Genomic DNA, 25,470 nt, shown 5'->3' with positions numbered 1-25,470 from the left:
CAAACTTAATATACCCAGGGCATGTTCAGGGCATACTAATTCTTAAAAAGCTTCTACCATATAAAATCATGTAAAAGCTGGGACTAAACTGTTATTAGTACTTATGTACATATATTTTACGAAGACATGAAAATTAAGACAGAGATTTCAAAAATTTTTAAAGTTTAGATAAAGCTCAAAAGCTCCTATCTTCTGTAAACCTTTTGAAGATGATATTACAAACATTTATCAACAAATAAAAATTTGTAAAGTTTAGGTAAAGCGCAAAAGCTCCTATCTTCTGTGACGCTTTTAAGGATGATATTACAAACATTTATCAAAAAACATATTGCAATTTGCTTTTCACTCATATATCGCTTTGAAATACAACGAAAAGATAAAACACATCTTATAAGTCCTGGGTAAACTTGACGAAAATCAAGCTAATATAACCACGTTAGGACTTCACATGGCAGATAATATTTAAAAGTAATGTCACTATTTTTGCTGCAAAATATTTTCGCAAATAATGTCCGCTTTTTTTCTAAATACCAACAATTGTACATTTAAGGCATACCAACATACAAAAACATTGCTGCATTTCGCAGCGTAAAAGTATGCTATGAGAAATTTTACCCAAAGCTAAGCTACAATTTATTAGTCCCAGTTAGCTTGGGGGCACGTGGGTGTCCGTACATACCAACACATACATACATACGCAAGTAGCTACGTATATCCAGCGCTGCTTGCATTGTTTTGTGTAAACAATGCAAAAAATGCGCCTGCAAGCGTTTGCTGTTGTATGTGTACACAAATGCCAACGTTAAAAGTGCCCTCATTTCTGCCAACAAAATGGAGAAATATAACTAAAGAAACGCCAACGAAAAGAATTAAATTGTAAAAATGCAGTTGCAAGTAAATAAAACAGCGAAAAACTGAAAATAAAGCTCGAATAAAGAATAAAAAAAATTGTAAAAGCCTATCTTGACTCAGTTTCTGTGCAAGTATGCAGCTCGCGCGTGGTCGAAAGCGAAAGAAGTCACTGCTGAGATTTTTACATCGCATTTTCTTTGGAATTCCGTTGCACTATTAGTAGGGAATCTTTTTTGTGCTAGCATTTAGTCTTCACTGATATTTATTTACTTCAACTTAGTGCATCGCAGGAGCATCAAAAAGCTTTCATAATGCTGGGATTATACTTAAAGGTAGCTAGGTGTTGGTTGCTACGGGTGGCCAGCTGGTAACAGTATAAAAATATCCTCAATATGTAAACAAATATATTTATATATGTACAAATATATATATATATACAAATATATAGACATGTCTCTTTACTCAACGGATCGTCACTGGCTTACCACTTCCTTTTTTAAACACAACCACAATCCGCAGCACCTTATTTACGTATTCACACACAGTTGCACATTGCCTGCTATATATGTACTATATTCATGTGTTATAGTTGTAAAAAAAATAGAATCTTTTCACATTGTTGTTGTTTATTTTTTATATTTTCTACAGACAAACCCATTTGCCGTCCGGATCAGAAGAAAATTTATGGTGTGGCGCGTAATGAGGCCGCCGAGATTTTATGTGAAGTTGATGCATTTCCACCGCCGGAAAATTTCAAATGGTCCTTCAATAATACGGCAGAGACATTTGATATGCCGCAGAGTGGTTTCCGTGCACATTCAGCGCAGGGATCGACATTGACCTACACGCCGGTCAAGGTGAGTGCACACACACACACATATACTTACATATAGACTAAGGCGGCATAAATTATTCTTATGCATTTGGAACTTATGTTTACCACATTTCACTCAGTTACCAAGCTACATGCATATATGATGATGCGCATACACATGTCAGCAAATGCATATTTATTTATCGAGGCGAATGGCTGACACTCTTAACTTTACTTTTATTTCGAAGTGTTTGAGAGGTTTTTTGAGCAATATAAAGTTTTGGTTTTACTGAAGGTACTTAAGCACCGCTCGTAAGAGGTTAGAACTGAATGGGAGGTATATTTTATGGAAGTTACAAATCTACAACTGAAAATAAAAGTCTTAGACATTGAAGATTGATGCTGAAATGACGCACAAGTGGACTTTCGTCTCAGTAAAGTCTGCTCTGCATTAACTTCTCGATAACGTCACTTTTCTAAGGCTAAGGTAAAATAAGTTTGACTAACATTGCTTTAGCCCTCCAAAAAAACAACATGACATCAAAATTAGGCCACAAGGTTGATCAAATATTGCCTCTTTGGATATAGCTCTGGGATTACGCTTGGATAGCTGCGGGCTACTGTGTTGTGTTGAAGCGCTTTGATCATATTACAAACCAATTCAGACGCCTAACTTCGATTCCAGTCGATTCGTCTGAATAATGAAAGTGTTGAGATCATTTTTATCGCTTTCCTCCAAACAACTTTAGCCATTGGCGTCTAGCAAAACCACTATACTTTCACAACTAACCTGTTGACGAACTGCGACTTTAAGACACTCATAGAAAAATGTAGTTGGTATTTGAGTCTGTCAGTCATGTATCTCTTGCATCCTCTTATCAAACCTCTATGCATTGCGAAAATTACTGGATTCAATACATTTTTTATTTCTTTGTTGTTTCTTTTGGAATCAAAGAAAACTACTTTTAATATTTTTCTTCGAACTAGCGATGCATTCCTGATGTTTTTGATAAAACTGTGCAAATTTATTTCTCCCGCACTACTTTCCAAAAAAAAATTAAAGTTTTCAGCCATCTGTCGCCAGATATATTTGCGTACCTCTTCTGCATTAATATTAAAAAATATTGGATAACGTCAAGCTAAAAGCTAAGCCCGAAATCATTTTCTTCAACTTTTAACATTTCTTCCTCTTGCTCGGCGATAAATTATAAATTATTCCCCCTAAAAGGTTCACATGTCGCTGTATGTGATATAAACTGGAAAGTTTCTTTCCGCTTCGATGACATATTTGCCGCTTCCGGTTTCCGTTTATTTATGTGAATATAATATTTTAAAATGAAGCACTTCACACAAATATATGTAATCCTTTCGTATACTTGTATATATGCATGAAAGAGAATCAGCTACGTCTTGCCTTCTTCAGCTGTGTATGGGGTGAGGCGGCGCGACAGCATTTATATTGTTACATTTACATTCACTTGAATTTGTGTTTTTGCAAACATATGTTTGTTTAAGTAAGCTCTACTATGCCTACATTTTTATTATCTATCATCTAAAGCGAAGAAAGAATTTCTAGTAAGTGCTCATAACTTTTTTTAAGCTCTCTAGCAACAATACCTAGATTCCAATTACCTATAGATGATTCACGTATAACCAAAGAATATAACCTTTTTCTGCTTTGAGATTGCTCTACCGGTGTTCTAATCTACCACGTCTTCTTCCACCCCATTATCCGCCTTTTAAGAGCTTTGAAAAATACTAGTAATAAATGACTTACTAAATGTTCCTTTTTTTACTGCTAGGTTCTTATATTAGATCTCTCTCACAATAGCTATATTTTCAACCACTGGTGAGTTCTCTGAAAGTTTAGTACTTGTGCTTTCGTTAGAAACAACATATCAGGATTTTCTTCATAGAGTATTCATAAATCATATTCTTAAACCATTTTTTTTTGTATAAAGCTATTGCAGATAAGATCAGATGAGGCAGCACAGCTTATTTGACCTGTGATATCTGATAGAACAAGTAGTTGAGTTCAGCTTTAGACTTTCCTTGGTCGTTTTTAAACGTAAAATCTGGCAGAAAAATATTTAGAATTTGTTCTAATAACACACATACAAAGAAAGGGAAAAGTTTATTCAAATAGCTTCTATACGCAATTCAAAAGCTCAATATTAAATATTTCAGAACTGTATAATCTTATGTGGCTTTTCGAAAGAATTGCATATATTTACAAAATTCAATTTACAAAAGTAAAAATTAAATTTTCGAACCAGATTTTTTGGGTGAAATTTCGTTAAATCTGAAAAGTTTCGAAACAGAAGTGAAAGCATTCACACGACTTTATACAATATAGTATATACAATATAAGTATTTACATGCCAACAAAATCCTCTCTCCCAAGTGTCGAGGAAGTCAGCTGAACATCGACGTTGCTGGGCAAAAGCAACAAAACTATTTTAGACATCTGTTACTTTCGGAAACACACATACTTAAACTAATAAAGAAACTTTTTTGTTGTTGTTGCTAGTATTTGGACTGTTTATTATTTCTACCATTTTATGTCATTTGCCGTCGGGCAGTTGGCTCATACACGCTCACCAACACGATACCATTTAGAGATGCGTGTGTGTGTGTCGTCGGCTCAGTGGACAAGTGAGTGACAAGCCACACTCTGTTGAGTTTGAAGAAGGAAAGAGTTTCAAAAGATGTTGGCGGTGGCTAAATTAGTAATTTGTTTGCACAAATTTTTGTCAATTTGGATTCTATTAGAGTTTATCGCTTCAATCGTTTCGGGTAAGAAGCCTTGAAGGGAAGTTCTATTGTTCTTCTAAAGCAAAGCCTCAGAAAGATCAAATGAGAGAAATTTTATTTGACTTTACTACTCGATTTGGAAACATGCATTAAACAAAACTAGAGAGTTGAAGGTTGGAAACCAGCACAAATTATTTCAATGGCGGCCGGTCACTCTAGTCTATTTTATTAATGGTTAAAATAACCGAAATTTTATTGTTCACTTTTTCAAGAACTTTCTGCATATTGTGTTTCCTTACATAACTTCAGTCCAAGTATTTGCTTTCTGCCTTCTTTACCAAAACTATTGCCATCTCGTAGAATTTATTACTCTTGGCAGTGATTTATTTTCGCCTCTCTATTTCTCTTCTATCCTCATACCAACCCATCCATACCAGTCCGACAATTGGTAATCTTGTAATCTGATAAAATGTAGTTTCTTTTACTTTACCTGCAACTTCTATACTATGTGAAACCCAGCGGATGGGTTGATTATATTCTTAAAGGATAACAATTGTTTACTGACACATTCTAATTTTGAATTTTCTCAACCAATGGCTGGATTATATAAATTTAAAGCAGTTTCTGAGTGTACAAAATGTTCTTGATAACTTTCTTAATATCAACCTGAGTCAAAAATCAAAAATTTTAATAACAGTAAATCAGCATTTCTTTTCCAAGTGAGTTTATTACTCAGTTAAGGTCTTAGATACTGCCTAGAACCATTACGGGTCAACACGAAGTGTTAATACGAACCTGTTTTTTGAAGAATACTATTCAAGGTACTTTTCAGTCACACCTTCTATATTTCTAATGCAAATCATCACACCCTATACGTTTTCTTAAGCACACGATTCGCCAGATAATAAAATATACCGCACACCCGTGCTCGGAGAAAAAAAAGTTCTTTTTCTGCTGGGCAACTAAAGGAGACCAGCTCTGTGAAGTTTCGTGTGTTTTAACTGCAATGCATTACTTGTATGTGGTATATGATATGTATACATACATATATATATATATGTATGTATTATTATATATATGTATATATGTATGTAAATGGCTTCTGTGTTGCAATGCGTGAGATTCAGAACAAATAAATGTCTTTCATTGAGTTTGTAAATAAATAAAATCAGAGAACACTACTTCGAGTACGAGTGACATATATGCATGTGAGTACGTCTTTATGTACGCAGAATTGTATACATACATATGTGCGTCATTCTTTGGTTTGTATGTATGTTGCATGCGTCTGCTGACAACTAAAAAAGTACGAGGGTGTATAATTTATGTATATGTATGTATGTGTCTTCGGAAAAAAGAGAAACACATTTTCTGTTTGTAAATTTGCTATTTTACGAGCATCTGTCAAATTGAATCCACTGCAAAGCTTCGTTAACGAGAAGTTAACTTTGTTGGAAACATGTCAGAAGAAATTGAAGCTTCCATTGTAGCATCTAGATATAATGCCGACAGGTGAGAAAATACAGTGGGGAGTTAGAGAAATTGTAGTTGTAATACTTCTACTGTTTCAAAAATGTGTTGAATTTTTAAATACAATTTAATATTTATTTCATTTTAATATTATTTTTTAATAATCTATTAACTCATTCATTTGGTTTGGCCATGTTAGAATTTATTGCCTTTGCTTGGTTTAAGTAAGTGATATTTTCTTTCAGGAAATGGACTTCGGCACCATCATGTGTTGGGCAGATAACAATGTTGGTCAGCAGAGAGAACCCTGCGTCTTTCATTTGATTGCGGCTGGAAAGCCAGAAATGCCAGCCAATTGCACCATATTCAATCAGACATCCGACTCGTTGGAGGTCTATTGTATGGAAGGTAAGTGGAATTGTCTGAATTGTCCTTTCAAGAAATAGTGATCTACACGAATAAATAATTTGAACGCATTTGCTTCAATGTAAGCTCAATGCATCACATGGTTTTCCTGAGAATCAATGCCAACAATCAAATATACTGCTTATAGCTGATATACGGAGGATCAAAAACAAGTAGGCTTTATAGGACGACTTATCTTCAACATAAAAATTGTCAGTTAATCAGTTTAAATTAACTTGACAACCCTTTATTTGTACCTGAATAATAATTATAAGCTATAATTAGAGAAAAAACATCTATAAAAAATGAAGGAAAGCTTGCCAGTCAAAATGCTTCAACGTAGAAAAACATTCTTCAAAGGATTTCAGATGCTACAATCAAGAAAAATCAATAAGAGTTTGTGATTATAGTGTTGTGATCACATGATGGAACGTGTATATATAATGTGTTGGTTAAATTAAGAATAGGAATAAGAATCCTCTCAGTCCCAAAATATTTATCATTGTGTAGCTTGAAATTTCATGGTGTGCTCGCTGATAGATTCTTTAATAGAATTCTTATAATGGGGGGTAGTAAAAGCTGAAAAAAAATTGGCAAGTCAATCAGATTGCCTTAAATAATAAGACCATTTTAAAAGATAATGGTAATTTAAACAAGTTCGTTTTAGGCAATATACAAATCCATTATACTTCGACACACTACTCACAAGCGTAATTAAGTTAGTAGAGAGTATAGAAAGCAGGTCAGCTTATACTCTACTATATTCATTTAAAATACTGCAACACTTTCAGCTTACTTATCTTCCTGCTACGCTCATTTCTTGATAAATCCTTGGCAAAGCTCACATAGCTTTAACTTTACCCCGTTGGTTTGGCAGGACAAAAAAGAAACGCATTGTAAAAACTCAGCTAATAAGCTCATGGCAGAAGAAATGAAAACAATAAGAAAGAAAACAAAAGTAGAATGTGCAGCAAGTTAAAGTTTCTGCAAGTTAAAACTGTGGATTGATTAACTAAAGTGGCCACTTCTCTGGCTCATCAAAGTTGTTTAAGACTTTTGCTTGCTTCTTTTGTTTCTTTTCTTACTCACTCTCCTGGCGCATACTCTGCTTTTGTGTTTTTATTTGCGTGTTATGTACCAGTATTTTCTTTTAATTAAAAGACTACTAACTAATAAAACCGCATTATGAGTTAGAGTGTAAATGAATAAGTCAAGTCGAGTAAAGTTTTGTCAAAAGAAACAAAAAGCCAATAAATACGAATGAACTGGACACTTGCTGGGAATAGATTAACCTTCATTGAGTTGAGTGCAGTTGTTTAGCTTCGTTTCATATTCCATTATACTACTGTGCCAAAAAAATAAGGTGACATTGTATTTATTTTGAAAATTCTTTATTTATTCTTGCAAATCAATTTGATACCCTTCAAAGTAATCCCCTCCCGATGCAGTGCACTTATGCCAACGGAGTTTCCAATTTTCGAAACACTGTAGTGACTTTAGATGATGGCCTTCAGTTCCGTCTTCGCTGTGGCTTGAATCTCCTCTATCGGATAAAAACGGTGTCCCCGGAACGGTCTTTTGAGCTTGGTGAACAGCCAGAAGTCGCACGGCGCCAGATTCGGTGAATATGTACGGTGGTTGCGGAACGATATGGGTTGAGTTTTCGGCGAAATGACCACGAATTTCGAGGGCAGTATGGGATGGTGCATTATCGTGGTGTAAAAACCAAGAATTGTCTTTCCACAATTCCGGCCTTTTTAGGCGGATAGCGTTACGCAAACGACGCATAACGTTCAAATAAGATTCCTTGTTGACTGTTTGACCGGTTGGAAGAAATTCATAATGTACAACACCACGATAATCGAAGAAAACAGTCAACATGACCTTGATTTTTGAGCGACTTTGGCGCGATTTTTTTGGTCTCGGGTCTCTTTTGGTACGAAAGCATAGATCCAAGCCTCATCGCCAGTTATAATGCATTTCATTACACCCTGGTAGTCGGAAAGCATCGTTTCACACACTTCAACGCGACGCCTTTTTTCCAAAAAATTCAATGTTTTCGGTACCAGTCGAAATTTAACGCGCTTTAGGCCCAAAACATCCTTCAAAATGGTATTGGCTGAGCCTTTCGATATACCAACTTCATCAGCAAGATCTCTAATTGTTAATCGACGGTTTTTCAACACCAAATCTTTGATTTGTTGAACGTGAGCTTCGTGGGTTGAGGTTGATGGTCGCCCTGGACGCTCTTCGTCTTCGACACGCTCACGACCGGCTTGAAACTCACTATACCACTTGTAAACATTTTTTTAGACATAGCCTCATCACGGAAGGCTTTCTGCACCATCCTCAACGTATCCGCAGCAGAAAATTGATTCCATAAACAAAATTTAATGCAAATTCTTTGCTTAACAAATTTCGACATACCAAAAATCAAAAAACTCACTTTTAACAGCTCACAAAACGACTCGTATCTCAAACACTAATGAATATTTTGACATGAAATTTGACATAAATGTGACTGACAGTACTACCAACCTAAAATCCTTCCAAATCCTTCGACGCGCGCAGTTTAAATTCAAATGTCACCTTATCCGTTCAAGCGAATTTTTCAGCCATATCTTCTTCCAGTAAACAGGTCATCACTTTGTCGTACTTGCAATGACCACTATCCATTATTCCTTGGAAGTTTATTTAAACAGCTATGCCCGATGTTTAGAAACTTCCTTCTTTACTCTCCCAGTTTGCAAGATCTTCATCCCTTTCGGACGCATTCCTAATTCATTTAAAGGTAGTGAGACAGAAATTTTTAGTAACATGCCGCCCTCCGTAATTACCGTCCGTATCCAACGAAATTTGTCAAAAGTTATTTCCGTAACGTAGTAGAAATCCGTTGTTCTCTTTTGTTCGCATGGTTTTGCACATATCTAGCTTTTCCTCTTTAATTTTTCATAATATTCACGTTACGGACGATAGAAGCGGCGGCGAGTTTTCATTTACATTGCGCTCTCATAAGATAGGTAGTGTCAACTGATACGTATACGGTTTTGCGTCATTCACTAATCGAAGTACGACACTGACTGCGTTGGCGAGTGAACTCATAAAGTATTGATATACGTATTATTGTGAATACTACTCTATAAATTTGATTCACTAACTGCATCGCAATATACATATACTTATCAATGTTGAAACGCTGAGTAAGTGGCACTTTACACGAAATAACTTAGGTGAGGTATTCTCGTGCATAACGGAGGATGCTCATAATATTGGCAACATCCACTGGGAAAGCATTCGAGAAATTATTGCGCTGCAAACGAATATGGTAGATTGACACAGTCAGGTTGTCCAAATGTTGGACAATTACGACACTGTTACCCATTTACGCTTGCCGACACATACATGCAGACATAACTCAATACATTTACAAATTGCTAGTGCCAGCAATTTTTCATGAATTTCTGAAATTTTTGTCAATTTCAAGGTGAAAATGTTGCAACTTTCACATACGTACATATATGCCGACACTAACTTATATGGTGAATATTGGTAAAAACAAGAAAAAATAAAAAGAAAACTACATTCTGATATAGTACAATCGGTTTAACGTATACCTGTACGAGTGTGTGTGCGTGCAATGTGAAGCGTTGCAAAACTGCATTCAAATGTGAGTGAGTCAGAGTGTGCGCGAGCGTGTGAGTGAGTGTCGCATACATAATGCAAGAGTGCACTCAAGTTGTCCATGATTTTTAAATGAGACTCAGATGGTGCAGTAGTAAACGTACGGGGGGAAGAATGGGGCGGCACTCATGCCACATTGCGGTACAGTTCATAAGCTTGCGAATATGTTACGCAAATGTAGGCATGCATGTATGTATGTATGAGTTTGCTGCACTTCCAGCTGTAGTTACAGTTATTTAGTTGCTTTACGCTACCGCCAAGTATACGAACATACATACATACTTAAAAGGTAGTTATGCATGTGTGTTAGAGAGGGTCGCATCGGTCTAAAACCAGTTTCGCGTTAGGGATTTTTAAGGTAAAGCTTAAACAATTTTAATAATGGGCTGTAGGGGAGTTATGTAATAAAGTTATCCAATCTACGTATTAAATTTCATTCGGACATCTGTAAAACTGGCAAACAAATTTCTACGATCCCTAAAACAACACGCCTCCAATATTGCTGGCTCGAAACCGGTTTTAGACTCAAAGTCTCTTCGCCAAAGTCCCGCATAAAGACATACGTAATTTTTCTGTTTTTTGGCTCCCTGTAAATCGACCCGCTCTAATGTATTTATGCACATATATACACTCACTGTCTTCTACCTTTCCATCAACCCGCTTGCTGTTGCCCCAATTTCGCTAAAGTGTTGCTGTACTTATTGTAGCTGTCAATAATTTTGTTGCTATTGTTATACCCTTTGTATATGTGTATGTATGTACATATAAAATGCAGGCAAGTGTAGGGTAAGCAGCTCTCCAACCCGGCAGTCAGCCAGCCAACCAGTGGGCGAGTCTATATGCAGCTACCTTTCCGGTGAGAACATCGAGAGCTTTACTGTACCCTTGTACGTGTAGTTGGAATTTAAGCTGTCAGTCTGTCCGTCTGTTGGTATGTAGGTGTTTGTTTATAGTTCGCCGTCTTGGTTGTTCGATTTAGTGTCGAGTTTTGGGGTTAATAAGGCCAACAAGTCGAAAAGTTTGCTTCAACTACTTGACTTGTCTTGGCTGCTTGAATTTCCTATTTGTATTGGTATGCACAAATGTATGTATATTTCTATGTGCATAGCACTTTTGTTGTTAGTTGGAACAAAGTTCTGTTGCTGCTGATTGCCTTATTGTTGAGTTGTTTTATTTGGGCTTTGATATTCTCTATAGTTCTTTTCGTTCGATTTTCTGCTGCTAGCATTGTCAGCTTGATATTCGATATCAACTTCTTTGTATATTTATATATATATGTATATATGGACAATCTACATATAAGTCCCTACGAAAACGTAAACGAATTTATTTATTTATTTGCCTTGCATTCAACTTTTTCTCTCGTAAATCAAATTTGTTCGATTCAAGTTTATCATTGCACTGCTGTAAATCAGAATATTTACAGTTTTCATTCAGCTTTGTGCATATGGCGCGTCCGCTGACAAACTCATTGACGCAGCATTTCAAGGGACGAGTGTTAAAAATTTACAAATTAATAAAAATAAGGAGAGAACGTTGGAAAATTGTATAAAAGCATATCATAAAGTGCAGATGTAGTGAGACATTTTATACTTTCTCAAACAGATTTTTTGTTAACTCATCCATTTGGAAGTTATTGAAGGTTGAAGTTCGACTTTTGTAAGGCAAACTTAGTTTATCTTTTTATGTTTTATAACTCAATGAGAAAAATAATCTTAAACTGCAAAGCTCAAAGTCTTCTAGAAAAATTTCTGCTTTATAAATTCAAGAAAGGCAGAGCAAACACTTTTTACATTTTTTTTTCATCAGCTGGGTAGATTGTGAAGCATTACGATTTTAATATGAAATAATTTTCATTATAGTCCTTGTTAGGTAACCGTGATATTTTTCTACTGAGATTTGTTGTTCCTTTTAAACCTGCTACTTTAATCTTAGATATTATTTTCATCCTATAATTGAATGCTTTACTCTAATGCAGGCTTTGACGGCGGCTTACGACAATGGTTCCTAATGGAAATTTTCGATCAGCATAGTGGCCAGTTACAAGCCAATATCTCATCAAAATATCCACTTTTAAGTGTCACTGGATTGGACTCTGGCCGTCTCTTTCGCATATTTGTTTATGCAGTGAATTTGCGCGGACGTAGCGAAGCGGTGCAGGTGGAAGGCTATACGCTGAAAGCGGCGGAGAAGCAAACAGGTACTTGCGAAATTATTTGGATTTATTTGGATAGCATTATTCGGATAATATACGAGTATAAAATAGAGCGTAGGATTTTTAATAAATTTCGAAGGCTCAATATGTGGTATATAACCGAAAGGAAAGCCCGGAACAACTCGTTGATCAATTTATGTATTTACTGAGGCACTAGCTGTGATCAATTTAAAAGAATACTAGATCCATAGAATTTGACTTTATTCCCTCTTATTAATATGTCATTCAGACTAACAAAGTAAATTCATAGGAAATTAAGGAAAGTCAAATATTTTAAATATGCAAGTGTTAAGATGAATAATGTAATCTAGCCAACATACAAGCGATCCGATAGGTTTCTACAGCTCACAACACTGAATGATTTTTTTTTGCCAAACATATTATCGTATTACACTTTGGTATAATTCTCGCAAAGTCAAATCATCCCTTAAGCATTGAATTTGTCAAAACGATACTATGAAAGCACAAACTATAAAAATATATTGCGAAAAATTATTTTTACACAAATCGCGACATCTGCGGTATAGTTGCCATTGGAAAACCTTCCATATCTAACGAGGATATCGTATCTGGCCTCTTAGTATAGGTATTAGATTTGTTCGTGTACCAGCAACCAAACTGGGCACAGATTTTGAATCTTCATTTATTTACTTTATACTTTAAAAATCGAAGTTTTGAGTTTTTCAAGAGACCGGTTTCATTTTGCATACAGCACTAACTTACCTAAATATAAATCATATAGCTAGTCTGATTTATTTCCAATTCTCCGCAAACCTTTCCGCCACCATTTACTTTAAAAGTAAATTTGTTACTAAATTTCGAACACTTGTGTGCTATAAAGAACACCTCTTTAAGAGTTGAGATCAAAAACCGCTCTCTTTAAAAATTCAAGCGGTATTTATGTATTTAATTCAAGCGCTGCAACATGAAAACCCTACTCGTTGAATCATGTAAACCAATTTTTCTGACATAATTGAAATTAAGACATTTTCTTCGCATAACAATGCAGACTTAACAAATTGACAGGCAACTAAATGTACGCTTGTAGAAATGTGTAATGGGAAAATGAAGAAAAAATGTGAGCAATCCTTTTTTATTACCCCAACTGCGTCTAACCCGATATTTCAAAATATATTTTTTACATTTTCTCGGGTTGCTTACTCGTCAAGTAAGTCTTCGTTTTTCTTACCCTTTGAAAAGGTAGCATTTGCTGTGTAGTTTGGGTTATGGCAGCTTATAAGCGTTATTTGTGCTACAAGAAAAGAAAAAAATTGCGATGAGAACCAAAAAGCTGAAAAAAGAAAGTTCAGAAAAATTGGAACCTAGAACTCATTTCAATTTATGCGCTTATATACTTATTTCCCAAGTTTATTTTTTTTTTTTGCTGGTGTAAGTAGCACTTCACCTTAAATTATGCAGAAGAAAGTGTCCGAAAAGATAGTAAACGTTAAGACCGCAAAAACGCCTAGGTAGCAGCGCACAAGCGTGGCTCGGCTAAACGCCTGAGTGTACACTTAAGTGCGCTGGCGTATAATTTAGAATAGAAAATTGGATTTTGCCGAGACTTAAGTAGCTGTCGAGCGAGTGAGGAAGGATTGAAGCATATCTTTATATACGTGTATATATCGGGTGATTTTTTAAGAGCTTGATAACTTTTTTTTAAAAAAAAACGCATAAAATTTGCAAAATCTCATCGGTTCTTTATTTGAAACGTTAGATTGGTTCATGACATTTACTTTTTGAAGATAATTTCATTTAAATGTTGACCGCGGCTGCGTCTTAGGTGGTCCATTCGGAAAGTCCAATTTTGGGCAACTTTTTCGAGCATTTCGGCCGGAATAGCCCGAATTTCTTCGGAAATGTTGTCTTCCAAAGCTGGAATAGTTGCTGGCTTATTTCTGTAGACTTTAGACTTGACGTAGCCCCACAAAAAATAGTCTAAAGGCGTTAAAGGCGCCATTTTTTCAAAGATGCTGTTGGACGCAACGTTACGGTGAATGGCGATCGCTATCGTTCGATGCTAACAAACTTTTTGTTGCCAAAAATGGAAGAACTGAACTTGGTTGACATGTGGTTTCAACAAGATGGCGCTACATGCCACACAGCTCGCGATTCTATGGCCATTTTGAGGGAAAACTTCGGAGAACAATTCATCTCAAGAAATGGACCCGTAAGTTGGCCACCAAGATCATGCGATTTAACGCCTTTAGACTATTTTTTGTGTGAGGCTACGTCAAGTCTAAAGTCTACAGAAATAAGCCAGCAACTATTCCAGCTTTGGAAGACAACATTTCCGAAGAAATTCGGGCTATTCCGGCCGAAATGCTCGAAAAAGTTGCCCAAAATTGGACTTTCCGAATGGACCACCTAAGACGCAGCCGCGGTCAACATTTAAATGAAATTATCTTCAAAAAGTAAATGTCATGAACCAATCTAACGTTTCAAATAAAGAACCGATGAGATTTTGCAAATTTTATGCGTTTTTTTTAAAAAAAAGTTATCAAGCTCTTAAAAAATCACCCGATACATGTTAGCCCATCCGCTGTGCAAACGGCAGAAAAGGAGATAAATTGCAAGGTGATCGCCCCGACAAAGAGCTGTAGGAAGTGGAAAATTTAAAATGATTAGGTTTAATGAAAATGACGGAAACCCTTAGCGTCAGTGGAATAAAAAAATGGCACAAATTTGAAAGCAAAAACATATAAAAAGTAGAACTAAATGGTGAAGTAAAGGCGCTGAAATGTGTGAAAGAAGAGCGTATAAAATAATGTAAATTGCAATACTAATTAGATGCCGCAGCGGCGAAGTTGCAAAACGATGACCGCCACAACAACACATACTTTCGCTTTAAATATTGTAATTTAAAGAGTCTTGTCTTGCAAAAGGAGACCTGGTACGCGTAGACTTGTTTTTATAAAATTATTTCTTCAAAGTGCGCCTTTTGTTTTTCATTAGGTAAGTAAAGCGTTGCCATTTCCTTAAACCTTGAGAAGATCCCCTAAGTCTGACTTAAAGAGCTAGTTGTCAATCAATTCGGTTTGATCATATTTTCAATGAAAACAATTATACAAAAACTATGAGAAACGAATTATACCTACCTACCACTTTCAAGGCACAAAGCTTTTAGCTCTCTTCTTTCAGAAGAAATGGGCGGAGAGTAAGCAATTTCAACTTACCAATGAATTTGATTACATTCTTACTTAAATGGTTTTGGAGCAGAAATGTTTTCCAATTAATCAATTAATTTCTGCCTCTGAGCCGCTATACCAGACTTGGCACCTTCATTTCGAAAGTAGAACGGACCGATAATCCCTCCAGACCAAATTGTCATTTTTGTTGAATGTAATAGTTCACGAAAAATTTGTGGATCTTCTTCACACCAGAATCGAAAGCTTTGTTTATTTACCGCACCACTCAGATGAAAGTAAGTGTCATCGGTGAAGACGACTTTCTTAAAAAAATCGTTATTGCTTTCAAGTTTTTCCAAGACATAATCAGTAAATTCACGACTTTCACTACTCGCCTTCAGACCAAATCCGATCCTGCCTGTTATCATGGAAAAACCTTTGTTTTACCATAACCTTGCTTGTGCTTGAGTTACTGTTCCCTCTTTTATGTTAACCTCTGGTCATCTTATGTATGCATTTGCAGTGCAGTATTCATAATAAGCTTATCTTTACAATGTTCTTTCTCTTTTTCTTCTTCTTTATAGTTGCGCTCACGTCCTACAAGGGTACACAATCCAATTTCGAACTCACACCCATACTGTCGGTGGGCATTTTCGTTGGCATTTTGGTGGCATTGGTCTGCATTACCATCGGTACCATTGCAGCATTGAAATTACGTTCACACAAACAACAGCAAAAATATCAACATCAAAATGCGAAATTCTCACGACCAGGCAATTTACAAATTAAGGACAAAATCTCTTTGCCATTAAGTCATTCGGAGGAGATGTACGACGAGAAGAATCCCGATGTTGTGCCATACAATGAAGGTGAGTAAGCAAAACCAACAAAAACAAAGAGTCAACTGACTGCAATGCATGTGAGTGTGTTAATGCAGAGAGAAGGAGGAGTGCATTTTCAGACAGTCTTCACACATAAATATTTGTGTATTTGCATATAAGTAGATCACGATAAATGCCTGACCGGCAAAGTGCACAGTGAAGAAAGCATTTAACTTATGGTAAGAGTTGTCGTATTTCAGATGTCACAATGTTTGTGTGCCATCAAATGAAAACACAGACGAGCTTCAGGTGATTGGGCCCGCAGCACAGTTGTATGTAGGCCAAGAGGTTGCCGGCATTACAAGTGGCAGGAATATTCATTCATTCGTACGCAACACTTTGTTGTAGACTCACAGCTAGCCAAACGTCACGTTACTGTAGGAACTTGGGTACACATACGTATATGTTTAAATGCAAACGAAATATTTTTTAAAGGCGTTTACTGAAAATGTGTGGTCGCAATTAATTGAAAATGTTTCCAGTAAAATCAATCAAGCAAAAGGTAGGCGGCTTAAGCCGATATCATTCTCTCTTTGTCAAATGACATTAAAACGCAGATAAAGAAGAAACGGGAAACGAATTCGGTATTATAGTCATTAAAGCTCAGATAATAAAAATTTAGCAAATTCTTTAATATTGCGATGTCGAAAAAGTATTTTCGTATTTTGTCAATAAATGTTGTTGCAGTCGTATATCTCCAATGGTACCAATCACATTGTATCATAACATATGGTGTTGGAAAGATGAGATTTCAAGCTTCATTTAACCAAAAAAGAACTAGTTTCGGGGAAGTCGAAAAAAGTTGTAGCTGTTGAGTATAAAAAGGGAAGAATGCTATGCAAGCCACCAACGAAATTTGTGAAGTTTACGGAGACGATGCGGTATCAGTTCATGTAGCACAACAATGGTTCGTTCGGCTCCGTTCTGAAAATTTCAATGTGAAAGATACACCTCGATCTGGTCAACCTATCCTTGAAAAAGTCGATGAAATTATGGAAAAAATTAACCAGGACCGTCACATAAGCAGCCATGACATCGCTAAGGTACTTAACTTTCATCATCAAACGGTTTTGAACCATTTAAAAAAGGCTGGCTACAATAAGAAGCTCGATGTTTGGGTACCACATGAATTGTCTGTGAAAAATTTAATGAAGCGAATTAACATCGGCGATTCTTTGCTGAAACAAAATGAATTCAAACCATTTCTGAAGCTGGATTGAAAAGGAACTATCCACTGTGAGCTGCTCTAACCGGGTAGAACAATTAATTATACATTTTAAAGTCAACTACTGATGAGATTGAAGCAAGCCATTGGAAAAAACGGCAGGAACTGATCAAGAGAAAGGGCTTCGTCTTCTATCAAAACAACGCTAGACCACACACATCTTTGGCGACTCGACAAAAACTGGGAGACTTGGCTGAGAAGTTTTGAAGCATCTACCATATAGCTCTGACCTTGCACCATCGGACTACTATTTGTTTCGGTCAATGCAGAACTCCCTTAATGGAGTAAAGTTCGCTCCAAAGGGAGTCTGTGCAAATTACTTGTCGCTGATTTTCGCCGAGAAACCAGAAAGGTTTTACACTGATGGAATAATGTCTCTAGTGGGAAAAATGACAAAAAGTGTTCGACCAAAATGGTACATATTTGGTTCATTAAAGTTCATTATAAATAAAAAAAAAAATAGTTGAAGTTTGATTGGAAATACGAAAAGACTTTTTCGACTACCCTCAACACACCACCCTTATATTATAATAAGCATGAATATTAATATAGAAGGAAAGGCAAAGTTCCGGCGAAGGTACACACTTTATACTATCGCAAGCTGAGAGCTCCAAGGACACAGGAATATTTTCAGGTATTGGTAAAACTTTAGAGGTATTAAAAAGCATAAAGGAAATCTTTATATGTAGGTTCTTCTTAGACTAATTCCAACCCATTAACAGCACGTCAGTCAATTTTGGTGAAATTAGACGTGGTTGTAGAGCGATTAGGCGCACTTTTTAACTGTAAATAACTGTGAACATAAGTGTGTTTAATTACTATATTACAATAAATATGATTTAAACTGAATAGTTAAAATGGGCGATGTTCTGCAGGAAACGCTTAAAGAAAAAAGTTTTTAGCATATTTTCTTTTTTGTATTACGATAAGATATGTAACACCGAATTCAATTTATCTTCGCCTCAAGCTCGATGAGCATCATATATTACATACAAGCCACTGTTGGGAAAACAAAAATGTTATAAGCTGTACACAATGCTACGGGAATATACATAAAACAAATTTTTTTTTCAGCAGATTTATTGGGCATAGATAGATTCCTCCTATGTTCGAACCGCGTGTCTGTTTTACGAACTGACCTGGCTAGAAAATCTTGCAACATCTTAGCAGACAAGTTCATGATTATTCATAATTGGTAAACTTTTAAGCAAAATTAGAAATCTGGCAACTTCCGAAAATTTCCTAAAATATGTCAAATTCTAAACTTGCAAGTGATACGCCAACACAGAGACGCACACAAAATTATGCGATAATTTAAAAAGTGCCTTTCTTTGCAGTCGATGGTGAATACAAACAGAAATCAGCAACACAAACACCATCCGGCCATCTGTCCACGACAAGTGAAGCGGAAATTAGCTGTAAACCACTAACGGACGAGCTTGGCGCATACAAAAGCAATAAGGTGAGTAGCAACCGCACGCACATGCGCTCTCCTATAACGCACAGACACCGTGTAGATGCTTTTTTGTCTTAAAATTAATTCATCAATGTTGTGTGTAAGTGAGTGCTTTTGTTATCATTCTCTTGAGGAAACTCTTACGACTTTCTTTTGCTTTTTTTCGAATTTAGATTCGAAAGTTTTTATTTATTTTTGTCTTCCTCGACTTTGCTACATTTCCTTTCTCTTTTGTACACTTTTCTGCATCGGTTGTGGCTTGAGTTGGCCTGGTAATGTTCACACACACACACACTCACACACACACATTTACATGCCTAAGGATTCCGGACAAGTTAGCAGTGGGTCTTTGTTTTGCCAAAGACACCGTCAACTGGTGCGTCGATAATGAAGATAGAAAACGCCGTGAATGGCTGAGAAAATGTTGGAAGATATGCCGTTACAATGGTGTTAAGATGGCAGCCTATAGAAGTATAGATGTATGTACATATGTTCATGGCTGTAGGTATAGGTGTATGCCCAGCGCTCAAGTTGGCTGGTAACTACACGTGCTAGCGCGAGGATGATTTCTTGTAGACAATCAACCAAAGTTTTAATTACTTTGTTTTACAACAAAATTGAATGTTTAATAACTTCGTGGAATTACTTTGCATTAATTGTGCATGAAAAGTGTCAATCGACTTTGCTTGACGTAATTTTATTCATATACTTTTTTATGCTCCGGACTTTTATCTGCTCAAAGAAAAGTTTGCTCAAAGCATAAGAAGCCAACAAAATAATGGAAAAGAAAGAGAATGTGAGTTTAGAATAAACAATTTTAAACTATCTGTGAAAATTGAGGTTATGTGGAAAAAAAAACTTTTCAAGTAGAATTACTCGATTTGTTAAACTGGGAAGAAACTTTAAAGAAACCTGAGTAACTCATACTTGCCAAAGCATTCTAGATTTGTTACTTCCATTTTCCAGTAATATTAGTTATAAAACTACAGATCCCCTTGAAGATTGCTTAAATGATAGAGATTTAGTTTAAGACCTTATTTCTAAATATATAGCTGAAAGATAAGAATTAAAGCCCTTAGATCGTAATGATCTTTTCACGTTTTATATTCCCTCCTTATATACTGAACAGGGGTTTGGCACGATGTTTGTAATACGCAAAAGGAAACGCCGGGGAAGCTATAAAGTATATGAGCGTGAGGAGCTGAGTGAATTCAGCAATGCCCATCTGCTTATATATATGCCAATTAGTCTCTCGGTTATTGAGATATCGGTCTGCAATTTAGCAATCATGCGTTTCTTATCAAGAAGCTACTCATTGTTCACATCGAGAGTGTGTAGCTTATAGCTGACCGATCAAAATCAGAATAAAGATCTTTTTATACTTTGTTATGCAGTAAAACGTGCAATTGTGAAGAGTATTAGCTTCGGTGCAGCCAAAAATAATGTTGTATATTGTTTTAGTTTCAGATTTGTTCAAAATAATATTCACAGCTGCTGATGTTACAGAGTAATACATATAATACAATTTATTTCACAATTAAATACATATTTAAATTTTCATTAAAAACTGTATGAGCAAGAAATCTCTATTCACACCCTACACAGTGATAGTTAATCTGAAATGAAAAATGTTTCTAACACTTTCCAAACTCCACTTTCATTGTAGGATGATGAGCTGCACTATGCCGAGCTAACACTGGCGCCCGGCAGCGCCAGCACCAGTGGCATACCTAAAAAGTCCATTTCGGTCGATTGCAGCAGCAGCATGTTGCTACAAGGCGCCGGCATAAATACAAACAACATGTCCGTCACTATCGGCGGCACACTGCCGCACGGCTCCAGCGTACGCAAGATGTTGCCCAACATTCCGGCCAATGCTGGTGCGAGTACATTACAACGCCTCAAGCAGCAGCCAACGGCGTCGGCGCAACAAACACCACCACCACCACCATCATACGATTACTTTGAAGAGCCGACGATATACGCGCAGATAGATCACTACAAAACAACAACGACGGGTGGCACGGCAAATGCTGGCTGCTCGTCATCGGCATCTGTATCCCCCTTCCCGCCAAGCATTTCTTCGCCTGCCTCACAGGGCACACCATCGACGGTGTCGCCCGGCGCAGTGCAGATGTACACAATGCCCTCGCATCCGGGCGGTTATCATACGCTGCCGCACAACCATCATCATCAGCTGCAGCAGCAACAACAACAGCAACACCTACAACAGCAACAACAACAACAGCAGCAGCAACAACAAGCCCATCAACAACACAATACGTCCGCCTCGTCGATGCTGCAAATGATGGCGGCTGCGGGTGTGGTGCATGGCGCTGCTGGCAATATTTATCATCATCATGGCACTCTGCCAATGCCGCCCACATATCAGCAGCACCAGCAGCAGCAGCAACAGCAATTGCAGCAACAGCAAGTCACCGGTCAAATGTTGGTGTCGAGCAATAGCAGCGGTCTGGGCTCGGCTACAACAACAGCGGCCGTGACAAGCCCGAGCAGTTCGCTGTCCGGTCTCTCGGCCATTGGCAAATCGTATTCGCGTGAAATTGTGACGGTCCGAACGCCGCTCATGTACTCGCAGCAGGAGAGTTGCGTCTAAAAGCGTGTGGCGCAAGCGCATGGCATGCTTTCGGCATACTTAAGCCTACTCGGGGTTCAATTATATCACAAGAGACTGGGTATGAGTTGTGGGAAATTGGAAAGTATAACTTTTACATTTAAATTGGTCTGATTGGGTTTCTGATACAATGTTATAGCGAGTTGCGCGTGTAGTAGTTTTTTCGTATATAGAAAAACGTTGAAACATGGGTTTTTAATTTTTGAGAAATTTTTGTGATACTTGTTGTAATTAATCTTTCAATTGTCTATTAATGATACCAGTTAATTTTCACTATCAAATAATTCAATTACTATTCTTTAGTTGTCCGACTCGTGTTTTCTAACTCTTCGTCGGTGTCAGTATATTTTTACTTCTCTTGTTGCCTACATGCAGGCGCAAAGCTACATAAAAATGTGCAAATTTAATATTCGCAGATGTTCAACTCAGTTTTGAAATGGTCAAACTTTTTTCTTAAATTTGTTTTATAATCTTAATCATTTATATTTTCTTTTATATGACAAAACTTATTATTTTATAAAAAACTATTTCTAACAAAATTCAATACTTTCAAATTGTTACTATTGAAATTCATAAAAATTTATTGCATAAGCCAATCTAGCTGGCAAACAAAAAATATTTTTTATTTACTGCGTTAAATGTAAAAAAGTCAAGTACTTAATTAAAAACTACATTTTATTAATTTTTAAACTTTCAAATTCTGAACAAAGAATTTTTAATGAAAGTTTGAAATATGCGCACACATATCATGAAATAAAAGTTATTAACAAAGGCACAGATATAAGACAATAAATATAATGAATGTGCAGTTATGTAAGAAAATCAAATTTTTAGAAATTCCATTTATTTCCTTTATTCATACTGATATTTATTTTTTATTTAATTTATAATAAATGAATATTTTAAAAATTCTTATGAATTCTCGACAACATTAAAGCAATGTGCGCTACATATCATAAAAGCACATATTAAATGGTTTTAAGCCAACATGGCGTATACGTAACGTGTGCGCCGAGGAATTCTCTGAGAAATCGACTGCTCACATTTGAATAAAATTAATACGCATTAAAACAATAATTAATCTGAATATTTTTCGCTTAAGTTACTAGCGCGATTCACATATCTAATTCTTATATTCTAGTATTACTTCCAGAATTTGTCATAAGTGCTGCATTAAATCTCTTGATCGTATGCCAAATTTTATTTTTTTGCAAAATTTTTAAAAAATTGTCGCACAACTACAAATATTTAAAGAGATTTAAGAAGTTCTTTTTATGCGCTCAAACCATCCCCCGCTTCGATATGATAAAATTCAGTACGGTCAGGTACATATGAATCAAATGTATTCTATTACTTGGAAAGCCAGCAGTCGAAGGTCATGGGATGAATGTACATAGCAGAGAATTGTACAGTAATGTATATAAACTTAATTACTTTTTCTAAATTCTAGTGCATAGGCAAGTTATTTAAACACAAATACTTAGGTAATTAGAATAATTAGATAAATGCATAGAAAGTAAAATTTAGGCGAGTAGTACTCGAATATCTTCAAGAAATTACAAAAAAAAATCATCTTAGATATGTATAAAATCGAATATAAAACTGCAAATTACTGAAGTAAATCGCGACTAAATGAAAGACGCTGTAGAAAAGCGAAACTGCAAAACTCTAAAAAAGAACTGAATGCGTTCGAGATAATTAAGTGTCACGATACCAACTAAACAACTAAATACATTTGAAATCAAGCTAAAATCCAACAGATTTCGAATGCAATAGATAGAGTTCAATAGCACAATTATGGAAGAACAAATAATTCGTTTCGGTATTTACACTTTTTTCTCGTGTTTGTAATTAGATCTGAATGAAGCGCTGCTTGTGTGTCTAGAGAGCAGCAAACATACTCGTTCACTGCAATTTTTTTGTTGAATAAAAGTTCGTCAATCAATTAAATCTCTATATTTGTTGGAAACCATCACAAAGCTCTAGCAATACTAGGTTAAAGACATACGTTAGCCAAATTGGCCGAGCACATCAGTAAAACTCTTTCGAAGCAAAAATAAATGCAATTTAAACACTACCGTCTCTCTCCAATATATTAGCTTGTCTTGCTACTGAATTTAGTTTAACGAGACCTTGTAAGAACTCATAATGAAATTTTGTTGCGTTTTTCCATGCTAGGTTTGCTAATTTTGTGATAGAAATGCTAAAATGAATAGTTTTGAGTTAAAATGTCGATATGATTCTGCAAATTGTGCCTAATCTTTCAACAGTAATCATTTCTGCCATTTGAATTTCATCGTTTTATCAATAACCTAGTCTTCATAATGCTTGAAGATCTTAATCAGCTAATATCAGTATCAAAAACTATTCATTCAAATAAAATTTTTTTAAAGTGGACCTTTGTTTTGCAATTTTCTACTACCAAGGTCATAAAAACTACCGTTTTCACAGTTCTTGATGGTTTTGAAATTCGAAATATTTTCGAATATTAGAATATCTCCTAAAATTTTAGTTTCATTTTCAGATTAGCCTTTAAATTACATCTAGTGATGCCTTTAAAACGATTTTTCAAAAGACCAAACTAATTATTTTTATATGTTTTATTAAAATTATATATTTCCGTGTCCCCGACTTACAACGTTGAGTGTTTAAAAACTATATTTCGAGCTATTTCACATTACCGTTGCGTAGACCGACAAAGTTATATTAAATTATATAGATGACTATAAACACGGTATTTCAGTAAATTCCCCGAATTCAATGAATTAAATATATAATAACTCGATGAACTGCATAGACTACGTCCGCCATCAATATCTAAAAGTCTTCATCGTTTTAGCTCAATAACAAATACAAAATGAATTAGAGACTTAAACAGAATTTCTAAAACAAATTAACAGTATAAGCCAACTGTGCTCCATAAACTCCCTTGAATACTACCATAGATCCAGACTTGAACTTAATTACACTACCGATGGATAGCAGGGGAATTGAGATATCTGTATGCAATCTGAAAGCCAACTTGATAGTATATTACTATTTACATGTTCCTTTCTGTGTAAATTTCATAATTGTATAAATAACTACTAGAGAAACCAATTGTGTAATTAAGAAAACACAAATACAAACAGAAATAGAGAAATACACAATGTACAAAGGTGTAAATTATTGTAAATAAACAGATCTCTATGTAAACATATAAATAGGTATGTAGCTAAATGTACTAATAATATGCATATGCATGAGAACTTTCCATTTCATGAATAACAATTCATATAAAACGTCAAATTCTTAAACAAAAAATTATAAAAATTTAATCAAAAGCAATTGCGACACAACAAACTTGCACAAATATGTGTGTGTATATATATGAAAGTAGACGGCCAAAAACGGAATTCACTTCGCAATTGCAAAACTCAACACAAACTCACTTCTTCCAGCATTCAATTCGCTAAATTGGCACTGCACACGTACATACGCACACTTTACCAACAAATTTATTGCACACATGCAAACCACAATATTTCCAAATCATAGTTACTAATTACCTTTAATTGTAAATTTTGTATGCCAATATTTCATGTAAACTGTGTAAATAGTGTTAGCGAAGTGAAGGATGGTCAATTTAAAGTTCTCTTGACGAAAGACAACAGTTTTGTATACCAAATTGTTTGCTAATATTTTTTTTTACTTTGCTCACTTCATGGAATTATGGAAAATACTTCAAATATTTTTACGCGCTCCTTTTGAATTTTTCAATGGCGTTTCTGCAGAACTCTATATTAAGAACTTTTCTAGTGAAGTTGCTATGTTTTGAAAAGTTGAACTGAACATCGAAAATATATTTTTATTTGTTATTTGTTTTTTACTGTAAGCATCTGGGGTCCCCACGGTTTGATACGCTGGAGGAGGTATCGATAGTGAGGCCGCAGAGTCTGTTGAAATTCGCGTCAA

The 25,470-nt window shown here is 35.7% G+C and overlaps 1 protein-coding gene across 1 annotated transcript in view; it reads left to right on the top strand.

Annotated features, from left to right (window-relative positions):
* LOC120782288 overlaps positions 1-22,137 on the top strand; it is a 112,798-nt gene extending 90,661 nt beyond the window's left edge. Inside the window, exons 11-16 of the mRNA XM_040114492.1 lie at positions 1,501-1,709; positions 6,136-6,298; positions 11,955-12,176; positions 15,904-16,188; positions 18,763-18,887; positions 20,548-22,137. Of these exons, the coding sequence (XP_039970426.1) occupies positions 1,501-1,709; positions 6,136-6,298; positions 11,955-12,176; positions 15,904-16,188; positions 18,763-18,887; positions 20,548-21,498 (1,955 nt within the window). The 3' untranslated portion in view covers positions 21,499-22,137. The remainder of the gene's footprint in view (positions 1-1,500; positions 1,710-6,135; positions 6,299-11,954; positions 12,177-15,903; positions 16,189-18,762; positions 18,888-20,547) is intronic.
* Positions 22,138-25,470: the final 3,333 nt, after the last annotated feature.

Source organism: Bactrocera tryoni, chromosome 1 (assembly GCF_016617805.1).
Source record: "Bactrocera tryoni isolate S06 chromosome 1, CSIRO_BtryS06_freeze2, whole genome shotgun sequence".
Lineage (NCBI taxonomy): Eukaryota > Metazoa > Arthropoda > Insecta > Diptera > Tephritidae > Bactrocera > Bactrocera tryoni.
The sequence above is the reverse complement of the archived record's forward strand: the minus strand, read 5'-3'. Positions and strand labels throughout refer to the sequence as shown.